Source organism: Dysidea avara, chromosome 14 (assembly GCF_963678975.1).
Source record: "Dysidea avara chromosome 14, odDysAvar1.4, whole genome shotgun sequence".
Taxonomy (NCBI): Eukaryota; Metazoa; Porifera; class Demospongiae; order Dictyoceratida; family Dysideidae; genus Dysidea; species Dysidea avara.
Genome location: NC_089285.1, coordinates 2,306,099 through 2,318,817, shown reverse-complemented (window position 1 = coordinate 2,318,817; position 12,719 = coordinate 2,306,099). Strand labels below are relative to the sequence as shown.

Below are 12,719 nucleotides of genomic sequence, written 5' to 3'. Positions count from 1 at the left end.
GGTGTGAATCTGTGCTTAGGTTGTACAGAGTAAGTACTTTGTCTAGTCAGGGCTGTACTACATTCTTGGCCATTTGAGGTAGCACTCCAGAGTCCTAGTTCTCCTTTGAAGATGGTACACCATTGATTAGAACCTGGTTCAAGACTTTGCTTTCAGCCACACTAATACTTCTAACATTTCCATCAGTTATGAGAGAACCACTAAGACTACACACAATTGTAAAACACTTGTTCATGAGTGTATGATCACATTTACTTGTAGGAAAAATATATTGTATATTCCTAGTTCAGAGCAATTGATTAGTGATGTATAATTAGTATAAACAGAAGTTGATAACTCTACAATACAACATACAGAAAAATAATCAAAGGGCGTCCGTTGTGGTGTGTAGAGTAAGTGTATAGCCCTATTGCTTGGAGGGAAAGGCACTTGTCTTTCTTTGGCCTGTTCAAATTCTTGTGACTTCCATAGAAAATGATATAGAACCCCCAAAAATTCCTACCTCCAAGCCATCTTATGCAGTATATAAGTAGGGAATACATAAAAGTGATCTGAAAATTGACTCCCTTTTAAGGCTTATAGGCGAATCCATGAAACCCTACCAAAACAACCACCATCTATTGGCTCACAACAGGCATACTGTGGTTCTTATGCCAAGAAGTTTAACCAGTTAAACTAAGTTAATAGAGCAACGGTATATACACAGCGCAGGTTTTACTATGGTAACACAATACTACCCTTATGGTATGAGGGAATGCATGATGAACCCAAGTGATTGCTGGTATCCACAATCATTTAGGAAAAGGGGTGGCAATAATTAGAACAAAGGGTGAGAAACAGCTGGAAAAAAATTGTTGCGCATGCATTTGGCAAAAAGGCATGGAGAAAGGTGTCAAAGTGTGGCGAGTTGGTTTTTTGTCCCTTCCTAACACCCTCCCCATTGTACTACAGTAGCAAATAAAAAATCTTTATTTAATCCTTATTTATTTAGTAGGATTAGGGCAACACTACAAAGTACCATATTTAAAAGTGTGACCTGGATTCACTCACCATAGACCAAGAGAGGGGGGGAAGAATAAGTACACCACAGGCAGTCTCAGTACAAGTGCTACATGAAGTCCCTTAGTTACAGACTTATCCATTTGCATTGTGTAAAATTATTAACTGTTTATTTTAATCCATCAAAAAATTTAATTCTACAGATTTGATCACAAGTCACCTTGATCAACTTATAGCTACAGCCCCGTAATTTAACCCAGAATATGTAGCATCCATCTATGAGCTTTCTAACATGAATTTTGCTACAAGCTTTAATTGTTTAATTGACAATCATGGAACCTTACATGCTGTATTGGAGATGATGAAAGCGACGATGGAGTTTGATGACACTTGCAGGGCATTTGCCTAAAATAACACAATTGAAGGTTATGTATATGCGGCATTCCAGTTTTATACAAACCCCAGGCTTAATATAAGAAAGGAATTGTCATAGAAATGTTGGCTGCTCCAGGGAAAAAAACAGCACCAAATCATCTACAACTGCTATACAAGCTTTGCAATCAGAGATAGCTTCTGATTCCAAGTATTTGTTCTGGGTAACCCTTGTGTGTGGTAACATTTCTGACTGTCAGAGATGTGCAAACAAAATACTACGTGATGCTAATAGTAAACAACTACTATCTCCCAATGACATCGTATTACAACACAAAGAACAAGTCCTGTTCAATAATTCAAACACAGGATTATTTCAGCTATCAAAAGGCAACCGAAATGTGTACTACCATGCACGCAAATGTTTGTAGAAAGTACCCTACATTTCAACCAATTCTACATTGCCAAATAAATGAACAAATTTTGCAAGCTCTCAAAAACAGACACACGTTTTAGATTATCTGGCAAAAGAATTTGGCATTAAATTTAGATAGTGCCCTGGATGACTTGTGTCTAGTAAACTGACATATTATTGTGATCTATTATCTTGTGTCTAGTAAACTGACATTTTTTGGCATTTTCCTAACCCTATATTGGAGCAGAAAGTTGCAGCCATCAGAGCAACCTGCTATCTCAACTGAACTGCGTTTGGTGGAGAGCTGAATCAGCTAATTACAATAGTGTTTATACAATTGCTGTGTCAGTATTATTATACTATAGTAATTAGGCCGAGAAGCACAATTTGAAACTGAATCCAGCTATTTAGCACTACCCCGCAATAATTTATTTTACAGTGGGCATAAAATAGAAACGTCATTTACTGTGTGAACTGTTCCAACTACATTGTTGAATTGTGTCCCAGGTAAACATTAATGTTGATACTCACATTTGTCAATGACAAAAGGTTTAAAAATAACCTTTACTGTTTCATGTGAGAGCAAGGATTGTGACATCTTTATTAACCAGGCCTTATCTCAAGCAATGCAATGGTAAAAATGATAAAATATTTTGATGTTCTTTTAAACCTTGTCCTCCTCTAAACATAATTTTATTATTAAAGAAACAATCAAATTATCAAGGGAAAGTTTTAATATTAAACCAAATGATGATGAATATTTTATAATCATATTTGAAAATTTGTTTTGATCTGCTGGTGCTTCTTTATCATAGGATGATATCCACAGTGACAAAATCAGATGTCATAATTGACTAAATGGCTGTGTTAGTGTGGGGTTTTAGGGACAGTATTTGAACTGAATGTTGTCTGTAGTTATTTACACATGGAATATAGAGTAAGAAGTTCCAACATGGAAACCAGACCGGAAATTTTAAATGCAGACACAAATAAGCTTATTTATATACTATTAGCCTCACCTTCGCCCCTTTTTCTAAGTATCAATTAGGGAAACACTATCTTGCCCAATTACTCCCTGTACAATGTCCATGGTTCAACAACTTTCACCTTCATTCAAAATATGAGCTCAATCAAGATAGAATATATTAGTATACTGTAGAGATCAGCAACTGCCGCCATAGGTCCATCATTGAAGCTGTTAAAGGGCTTACAAGTACCAAATTTTTAAAATTAAATTACCTCTCAGTTTATCAAAAATCAGTGGAAGAGCTACATAGACAATATAGTTTCCAAAGCCAGTTGACGAAACAACCAAGGTGTCATTTCCACTTCCCACTGTTTGAGTTTAAGGGATCTAGTTCACAGACAGCATCTTTTGACTGCTGCATCTTTGGTTGCTGAACTTGAAGCCCAAAAATATATATATACTTTCTGCCACCTATGTGAGGTTTGGCATCAATTTACACCAAACATTCCACTGGGGTCACTGACACAACTGGCATATTGTAAGTGTACCAGACCGTTTTTGAGCAAGCACTTATAATCCTTAATCAATAAGCGCCGTGGGAGAAAAAGTGGTTTGGCCATTCGAGACTAATTGGCAACACCTTTTGTATAATCATTTATGTATATAACTTAGCTAGTAGTTCTCCATCACGCTTGGTGACTTCACATGAACATCCTATCACAGCTTGTTGGGTTGATTCACCACAAGCCTGCTCAGTAATAGTGATGATAAAATTGCCTGTATTACAATCACATATTTACACATGCTTTGAGGTATGTTATGATGTTACCACTTGTCAGCAGGGGTAATTTATCGTTTACCAAGTGGGTGGGAAATAACCGGTTTAAAGGTTTCTTCACTGGTTATTGGCTGACCTAGACAACACCTGGTTATTTGCAAACCGGTGTACAGCACTAGTAGCAGCAATACGCATGCTGGTGCAAAGCCTTGCAAATAGTGCCTTCTGACATATCTGTGCTAAAAGCATCATGGACTTCCCTTTTGTATCTCATGGAGCATAATTCAAGGATTATCTAGTACTACATGAATAATAAAACACTTCACTTCACCCGTCAGCTTTCTGTTCAAATTGCTTGCATCATATTTCTTCTCTACGTTACCAGTGCTTAAGAAAAGCTCAACTGCTTGATGAACTCTAGAAGGGTCAACCCCCAAGTTACTCCAACTGTTAATAATCAATATCCCATTGTAAATCCTTAGAACAAGCACTGGGTTCGTAGTTAGACATTCAGATAGCTAACTATTCAAAAATCCGTGCCAGTGCGCTGGCTTATAGTTACTTGAGTTAAGCATGCTTTGTTACAGTGTGTATTTAGCCTTCCCTTAGTAGCCCAATGAATAGGGTTTCTTTTGATATCTGGAAATGGAGTTAGACAGGCCAAGATACCTGGCAATATGCTTAAGCCCGTTTGAATAAACACGCATTCATCAAACATTTTTGTGTGGTTAAGGCCAGTTCCTCTGTGTTTTAAAAGCTATAACTCCTGAACAAATTGTATTGATTATTATTATTATTATTAGGCCTAAAACGAATATACCGAATATTCAAATTCGTATTCGATTTCGGATTCGTTTGAAATAATTTAGTAGTTCGAAATACTGGTTAATGTTTAGTCTAATTAAAAATGGAGGATACTAGTTCTGTGGCACGAGAGGATTCACCGTCACCTTCGTCGACAGTCACTGTTTCAAGTACTGATACATCGTCAGATTCTCCTGTGTCGTTTCAAAAGCCATTAAGGTTGCAAGTATGGAAATATTTTTATCGCCAAACACGGAGCACGCAATGTTTATTGTGTAAGAAGGTTCTTTCATACAACGGTGGGACGACTTCCAATCTATTACAGCACCTTGAGAAGAAACACAGATCCGAAATAGAACTACAGAAAGCTACAACGCCCGAGGATACTACAACGCAGTTATCGATTAAGAAGTTCGGGTAGCTGTGTAAGGGCAAGTTGATAAGCAATCCTTGTTCAGTGGAAACACAAGAAGAAATCATGCGCATTCTTATGAAATGGACTTGGAAGGACATGAGGCCGATTTCCATTGTTCGTGACAAAGGATTAACTGAATTATTGGCATTCTTAGAGCCAAACTACAGGCCTCCTTCAACAACACACGTGAGTGCCCAAATTCGCAAAGATTTTGAGGATGGGAAGGCTGCAGTTAAAAAGCTACTATATGATAATACTTCAATTGCTCTTACCACTGATATATGGACTTCAAGAGCTACACAGTCTTTTGCAACCACAACCGTGCACTTCCTTGATCAGCACTGGAATCTAACAACTTGTGTTTTGGAATCTGTCCACTTTCCTGGTCACCACACTTGTATATTGATTTCAAAAAAATTAAAGAGGCATTGGCAAAATATGATCTCACTGCTGATCAGGTTTCGGCAGTTGTACACGACGAGGCTGCAAATGCTGTGTTAGCTGGTAAGCTTAGTTAATGTGACTTAATTATAGTTATCGTATACTGTAAGCATTTCATGTTGCTTATTTGATTTTTAACTACCTAGCATGCTACAACAGTTTATGATTGTTTCATTATTTGAATTGAATTATCCCTGTAGGCAAAATTTTGTGGGATGAATCTCAATGGGCAAGTATAGTTTGTGTAGCTCATCGGCTACAAAATGCTGTCAAGCATGCAGTGGAAAAGCAAAGCATGCAGAAGATGCTGGCAAAGTGTCGTCGCTTAGTAGGACACTTCAAGCATTCTGCCTTGGCAACTAATGGCCTAATTAAGAAACAAAAGACATTAGGCTTCAAGAAATTACTTCACGTAGTGCAGGAAGTACCAACAAGGTGGAACAGTACTTTCTATATGATGCAGAGGTTGGTACAGCTGAAACAACCAATACGTCTGTACCTTGAAGATACCATGGCTGAAGATCAAATAAGATCATTTGACCTCAGTGATCACCAATGGTCAGTAGTGAAAAGCATTCTGAATCTGTTGGAGGGGGTTGATCAAGTTACTACAACGCTTTCTGGCGAAAGGTATTCTACGCTTTCATGGTGCTCTTACCTTTGTTGTTTGGTTTACGTGACATGGCTAAGCCAGATAGAAACGACAACATTATTTTGTCTGCAATCAAGCGAAAGTTCACTGAACAGTTGAACATGAGATTTGAATTGAATGCATTAGAAGTGGATTCACCAATGGTATTGTCAGCTGCACTTGACCCACGCTTTCATAAGTTGTCGTTTCTTTCAGAATCCCAGCAATCTGAATTGCTTGATGTCCTAGTGAGGCTGCTGAAGGTTCTATTACTGCTAGTGCTACTAATGAAGTTGATCATCAAACAGTGGAGCCACCATCAAAGAAGCGAAGTGTACTGGATCGTCTGCTAGGTGAGGAAGAACAGGATGATGTATCTGGGATGAAGTGAAGTCGTACCTCCAAGAGTGCCCCATTAAGCGAATGGATGATCCTATATGCTGGTGGAAAGTTAATGGCAGTCGATTTCCCCATCTTGAAAATTTAGCAAGGAAATATCTTGCAATTCCTGCCACATCAACACCCTCTGAGAGAGTGTTTTCTGTTGCTGGCATTGTGGTAGATAAAAGACGTGCTGCACTCCTGAAATGGTTGATGCACTGGTGTTTTTGAATAAGAATAGTTTTATTCTGGGGTTAACCAGTGAATGTAACTTAAAGTCCAAGCCTGATCTGATACTAGAAATTGACGTGTCTGATGATGAAGAATTAGTAGATGACTTGGAGCAAATTGCAGATGTTGATGAGACAATAGTTCTAGATGGATCAGAATCAGATGAGTCAGAGTAACTACTAGAATAGTAGAATGTATCAAATATTATTAAATACAGTACTGACATACAAATATGAAATCTTATACTTGTATTACAGTTTAGAATATTCAATCATTCGTTCTAAATGAAAATAATTTGTTCTATTTCATTTAGAACATTCGTTTTAACCTTAATTATTATTATTATCAAGTCTTGCACAGAAGGCAGAGCCTGTACAAGATGCTTCACCACTAGCCCAGGAAACCCAAGCGAAAATCGTTGAGTTTAGCACCCTAAAGTAAAGCAGGACAAGTGCTGAAAAAAAAAGCCAACCCCAGCGTGACTTCGATCGATACAGTGATATTGTCTTAAAACGATGCGATATATCGATATATTGTTGCATCTCTAATACATGCTGGCAGCTGTAACCAACAGGGTGATATTTTCTTTATCATCCTTTGATCCGCCTACGCACAGGGATAGAATGTATTATATGTACATGCCTTATCCCTAAAAGCACTCATGTGTGTACATTGACTCTTATCTTTTTCCAATCTCAACCATGCAAGCTTCTCTGTCTTCAGGCTTATAAAATCTATAAACCATTTTTTGATGAATGCAGCTCATCATTCCAAAAGCCCTCTTGAAGCACTTTTCTGCTTGATGGCAATTGTACATTGAGGCATTTATTAATTGCTTCTGAAATACATAAGAACATAGTATAAATGCGTAAATCCAGTAACATATGTATAATTGTATCTATATAATAAAATAGTCCTGCCATTGTTTTATCTGTATAAACTACTTTTGTCCTTTGGTGCCAATCACACACCCCACTTCACACACAAAAAAGTCATTTCAACATCCCACTACACACATAACGCTGTCACAATGGTGGCATTTATATTAACTACTTAGACTTGAATTCATTAACAGCTCACTCTATCCAACGAAGACATGGTAAGGAAACTACTTTCTAAAGGTAACCATCATTTAATAGGTGATTTGTTATCCTTAGTCAATACATTAATATTGTCTATGAACTCAACTGTGTTGAACAGAAAACAGTTAGACCAGATCTTTACTCAAAGGAGGATAGACATGCAGATGCTTTTGTATTAAAAAGCTGGTATGACCAAATTAAATTTTAGTCTAGCATTGTTTGACATTACACTTTAATGAAACCTGTTAATAGTCAGGTTCACTATGTCAAAAAATACACTTTTGCTAAAAGTTTATGGAGATTAGCAAACCTATACATTTTTGGAAAGCTCAGAGCATGAGGAATCTGAAAATCAATGTTTACATTTGCACAGATTCCTGCAAGGTCAGCATTTTGTAATTTCAAAGTGATAGCTAGTAAAATTGCTTACGTATGTTTAGCATAATTAGCACTACATGAATTTTGAAAGAATTTCATTTTTAAAGTTATTGGAATTAGCTCTCTCCTAAAGGGGAAGTTTCCGTTTTACATAAACAATGAATTCACCATGATCACCAAGAGTAATTTTATGCACCAGATAGACATGCACCAACGAACTAAAATTGATACATGATCTTGAATATTAGTATCTACTGTTACCTAACTGTTAATCCAATGTAAATTTCTTTTCCAATGACAGAATGATTACTATCATTAATTAATCCAACAGGCTTACAAGTAACTGCTCCATGCTAAAATGCTGGTGCTATTGCAACGATTTACCTTGTACAGAACTGTGTTTGTGTGGTACAGATGCACAAGTGATGGAGATTTATACATATGAGAAGGAAAAATGAAAAATTTTAAAGTTGGATTATGATCAAAAAAGTTAAGAAACAAGGGAATTGCTAAGAAATAGTGAAAGAAGAGAGGTTGCCTATACATTTGCAGATATACCAGTGGACATTTTAATCCCTATACTCCATTCAGTCTATAAACATGACTGAGTTAGGGATTAAAGGTCCACTGCAGCATATAGGCAACCTCTCTTGTTCACTACTGTATAGACTGAAATATAGGGATTAAATGCAGGACTAACATAATTACGACTGGTGAACCCGCACATATACTGCATCAAAGGAAGAAGGGCACTTGAAAACTATACACCTGGACACATGCCCCAACTAGCAAAAAGGGAGGTAGCCATTACGATTCATTTTCAGCTATGCTTTTCACATTACACAGCGTTGCAAACAAAGAACAGTGTGAGAAGTGTCTCCACTATCAATAATATTACAATGGAAAATACCAGCGATAAGCTAACACAGCCACAGTTAAGCCATATCATGTTATGTAGCGTAAATTGACACCTTGCATTGTCAGTGAAGAGAACTGGAACACAAAGGAGGACAAAGACAAGCATGTATTGTACATCTGCAGTTGGCAAAATCAAGCCCGTATGTCAAATTATGCTTGGCTGTCAGTCAGTCAGTCAGCATAAAATTCTGAATAGAAATTTTTTTAAATGGTATAGAAATTTGATTGAAAGAGTTTGGGGTTAGTCTAAAAACATTTTTGAGCTTGGCTGCACCTAGCCAATGTTGCAAAGCTGTCATGGAGGGAAATTGAGACCGGTTTTTAGGGTGATATTTTGAACTGGAAAAGCTCAATTCCCCAATATTGCACAGAGATCCAGGGTTAAGTTGGAGCCTCTGCACAAGATGAAGCCTAGTGATTTAGTTTCGAGACCATACTTTTAGTGCTATATTATTCATATAGCATGAGCAATGCAATGCTATATAAATGAACTTCCAAGTTGTCACCAAGTTCAAGCTTGCGAGTTGTTTGAGACTTACGAAACAGCCTTGAAACGATTTCGCTTTGGATAACAATTGGACGTAGCTCAGCATCCTCAGGCTCTCGGGTGTACGTACAACTACTTCACTGTGGTCATCTATATAGCAGTGTGGTCATGTAAACTATTCTGTATGACAAATATAGCACTATTATTTGCTTTGATTTTCTCTTTACATTTCCAAGTATAAGTACAAGTTAGAAATTTTATATTTGACTAGGGATCATAGAAATAGAGTAATGAAAGTAGGGAGATCGCATATTTGTACATGCAGTGGTAGATCCAGGAGGGGAGAGTTCTAAGGGTTTAGCCTTAGCCAGTTACCTTCACAAAAACAAACTTAATAGCAAATAAGTTTCTGGACTCACTTTGTGCATAATGTTTTAGTCCACTATCTGCGCAGTCATGTACTATTAATTACACATGTGTGATGTGCATTATTTAGAGTATCGATGTCATAAGCATAGCTCTTAAGTTGGCAGCATTGCTAGGAGTGAGATCCATCCTCAGTGAATAGAATTGACTTACACAGCCAAACAACTTCTTCAAGCATGCACGCACATAACATGTGCCCTTAGGCTATACACACACTAGTACTAACAAAATATGTGACCAGATCTTGGAAAACCTACCTTTTGGGCATAAGCAAACTTTTTGGGAAAACTCAAATGAAAATTTCAACAATATTTTTTTAAATAATTTTTTTGCACATTTGGATAAAGCAACTATTAAACCTTCTTGCTGTGAAGTTTCACACCCATAGCTTCTTTTTCCCAGGAGATATGGATGATTATATCAGACCATGTAGTAATTTCACATGCGTGGGACAACAAGTGACTTACAAATTGGGTGATTTGTTCAAGTGCCTGAATGGCTAAAGCTTAGTCTTAGACAATGATGCATGGAATTTAAATGCAGAAATGTACCAAGAATACTTCATTAAACTATCAGAAATGTCTTAAAGTATTTTAGATGGCAAGAGTGGAATTATTAGTAAACAAAGTGATTTGTCACCCTTAATCACCCATAGAACTCAATACATTACCATAAAAGTTAGTTTGTAATGTACAGGACAGAAATTCGTCCATATCTCAGGAATGCTTAAAGGTATTAAGCTGAAATTTTAACACAAGATAGATGAGCACCTAGTACCTCATTTAAGCTATAAAACAGAAAATTAACCCATGTGCCAAAAAGGTAGGTTTTCCAAGATCAGGTCACATATTTGGCATGGTATGTGCATCTTATATAGCTACAGACATTGACACTGCCAGCTCATTACTAGTTAATGTGTTGGAATTTATATACTTAGCTATATGGTTGAGAAAATGGCAGCCATCCACTAGCACTATATTGTTAGATATTCACAATTTTCACAAAAATTTCCACTGTCTGTTGTCACCTCTTCTTAGTTTCTATTCAGTATTCTGTTATTATATACATTTCGATCCGTCTGACTTCCTTTCTGGCTTGGTAGTAAAAGAATTACACCTGCAACAGATTCACTAGGTGAACCTGTAATCAGGTAATCAGTACGTTCCTATTATACTACCTAGATTTACTCTTATGTTAATTGTTTAGTGAAAAGATGGCAGCTACCAGTGTATCGATGTGCAAGAGGTACAACATCCCTAGAATCATTCCATCTCCACTTAGCCAGGTGAAACTGAAAGTTTTCAAGTACATACCTGGTACAGTATTCTATTAGATTCATCCCTGGATCATCTGCAAGCGATGTACACTTCCAGGCATATCTACTGGGGGATTAGCCAGGTGGAATCAGAGCCGAGCACTGGCAGCAGCTCAGCAACAGTCTGGCATACAAGTGTTTAATTTGGAACTTGCCAGCAAAGTTTGTAGCAAGTTGATTTTTTTGCATTATGCTTACTCAATTGTTCCAGGCCAACAAGTCCAGCAAGTCCATCTCTGGCAGGAAGCTGCTTCCATTCCACCACACTCCAACCTGCTATAATGAGGGAGAGATGTTTGGAGTAGCTTATCTATATCGACAAGCAGGCAGGGAGTTTGAACTTTCTGAAGAGAATTTAGAATCTAAGGAGAAAGGAGATGAAGATATAATATTGATGAAGGCTTCATAGATGAGGCTGACATCATCATTTTTCCAGAAGACCTGGGGACAGTTGGATTAGAGGAGGAAGAAGTAGAGGAGGAGGAAGAAATAGAATATGAGATAGAAGCAGTATGTATATCCAAGCTAAGAACTATTAGTTTATTTGTAGTACATTTCATTATTATTTACACACCTTAGAATGATGATGATAGTGTCACTGCTACCACCGCATCAGCTGGCACTAGTACTACTGCAGTAGACTCCAGAGGAATACCATGTTGGGAGAAGGTGGCACAGTTAGCTGAAGCACTATTAGAATTGAAGGGTTTGTCTTTACCCAATGATAAAGTACAGAATATTAAGGTCTTGTGGAATGCCCTGGATCCTTTTGATAAGAAGAATCCAGGGCATTCCAGCATCCAGGGAATGCCCTGGATCCTTCTCCCTCCAGCATCACTATGTTTATAGTATGTTTATAGTGATGCTGGAGGGTTAAAGTGCAGTGATGATTGTAATGATGATGTAACACTAGCTGACTCTAGTAGTGAGAAAATCCAAAGGAGGTCAAAACGTCTATCTAGTATTCTCTCTAATGATGTATGTTGCATATTTTATTCCATTTCGTCTGGTAAATTGCATCAGTGTACTACTATGGGACTGGATTGTGATCTTCGAAAAATGACAGAGGATCTTCAAGATACTGGATTAATGGCAAAACTATCTAGTGGGGACATAATAGCAATCGAAGCCAAATACCACTATAATTGTCTAACAACTTACAAAAACCGTCACAGAGTTTAATACGGTCTCAGCAATCTTGTGATAATACTTACGTAAGCGAAGAAAAGCAAATATTGGCACAATCGGGCTTACAGAAAATCCTACAGCTTTTAGAAGGTGGATGGTAGCAGGGTCAGAACAAGCTCGGCTTCTATCAGAATTTGAAAGTCAATTCATGGAAGAAGACAACAATAGTTGGTGTAAGCAACACGAACAAGATCTTTCTACTTAAGAACTTTTTAGAAAGCATACCGACAGCTTTTATGAGACGATGACAAAGATGGGTAATCCTTTTGAAGATGACTGCCCAAAACTAATAGCCCTGGACTCTCGAAATTGTGCATCCAAGAATGTAGTTGCCACAGTGCAAACAATTAAAGATATTGGGAGTACTCAGTACCAGAAGTATGTCAAAGATGTTATTCTTAACAGGACTATCTCCATTCATCAGCCTATTAAGAGAAACTCATTACCTTTATTCAAAAGACAATCTTTGAAGGCTCCAACCAAAACTATGC

The 12,719-nt window shown here is 37.4% G+C and overlaps 2 protein-coding genes across 2 annotated transcripts; both read left to right on the top strand.

Moving 5' to 3' along the window:
- Positions 1-4,846: 4,846 nt before the first annotated feature.
- Positions 4,847-6,213, top strand: LOC136243950 (zinc finger BED domain-containing protein 4-like). The gene is made up of 3 exons (XM_066035488.1): positions 4,847-5,147; positions 5,392-5,821; positions 6,072-6,213. The coding sequence occupies exons 1-3, from the start codon at positions 4,847-4,849 to the stop codon at positions 6,211-6,213; spliced, it is 873 nt and encodes a 290-aa protein (XP_065891560.1).
- Positions 6,214-10,947: 4,734 nt separating this feature from the next.
- Positions 10,948-11,794, top strand: LOC136243872 (uncharacterized). The gene is made up of 3 exons (XM_066035426.1): positions 10,948-11,010; positions 11,059-11,202; positions 11,252-11,794. The coding sequence occupies exons 1-3, from the start codon at positions 10,960-10,962 to the stop codon at positions 11,447-11,449; spliced, it is 393 nt and encodes a 130-aa protein (XP_065891498.1). The 5' UTR covers positions 10,948-10,959; the 3' UTR covers positions 11,450-11,794.
- The last annotated feature ends 925 nt before the right edge of the window (positions 11,795-12,719 follow it).

Excerpts from the sequence above, each read along its gene's own strand:
- LOC136243950 (XM_066035488.1), top strand. The coding sequence starts at position 4,847 with ATGAGGCCGATTTCCATTGTTCGTGACAAAGGATTAACTGAATTATTG. Across the intron at positions 5,148-5,391 it reads CTTTCCTGGTCACCACACTT|GCAAAATTTTGTGGGATGAA; the intron begins GTATATTGATTT and ends TTATCCCTGTAG. Across the intron at positions 5,822-6,071 it reads ACAACGCTTTCTGGCGAAAG|TGAGGCTGCTGAAGGTTCTA; the intron begins GTATTCTACGCT and ends TTGATGTCCTAG.
- LOC136243872 (XM_066035426.1), top strand. The coding sequence starts at position 10,960 with ATGTGCAAGAGGTACAACATCCCTAGAATCATTCCATCTCCACTTAGC. Across the intron at positions 11,011-11,058 it reads TTCCATCTCCACTTAGCCAG|ATTCATCCCTGGATCATCTG; the intron begins GTGAAACTGAAA and ends GTATTCTATTAG. Across the intron at positions 11,203-11,251 it reads ATTTGGAACTTGCCAGCAAA|GCCAACAAGTCCAGCAAGTC; the intron begins GTTTGTAGCAAG and ends CAATTGTTCCAG.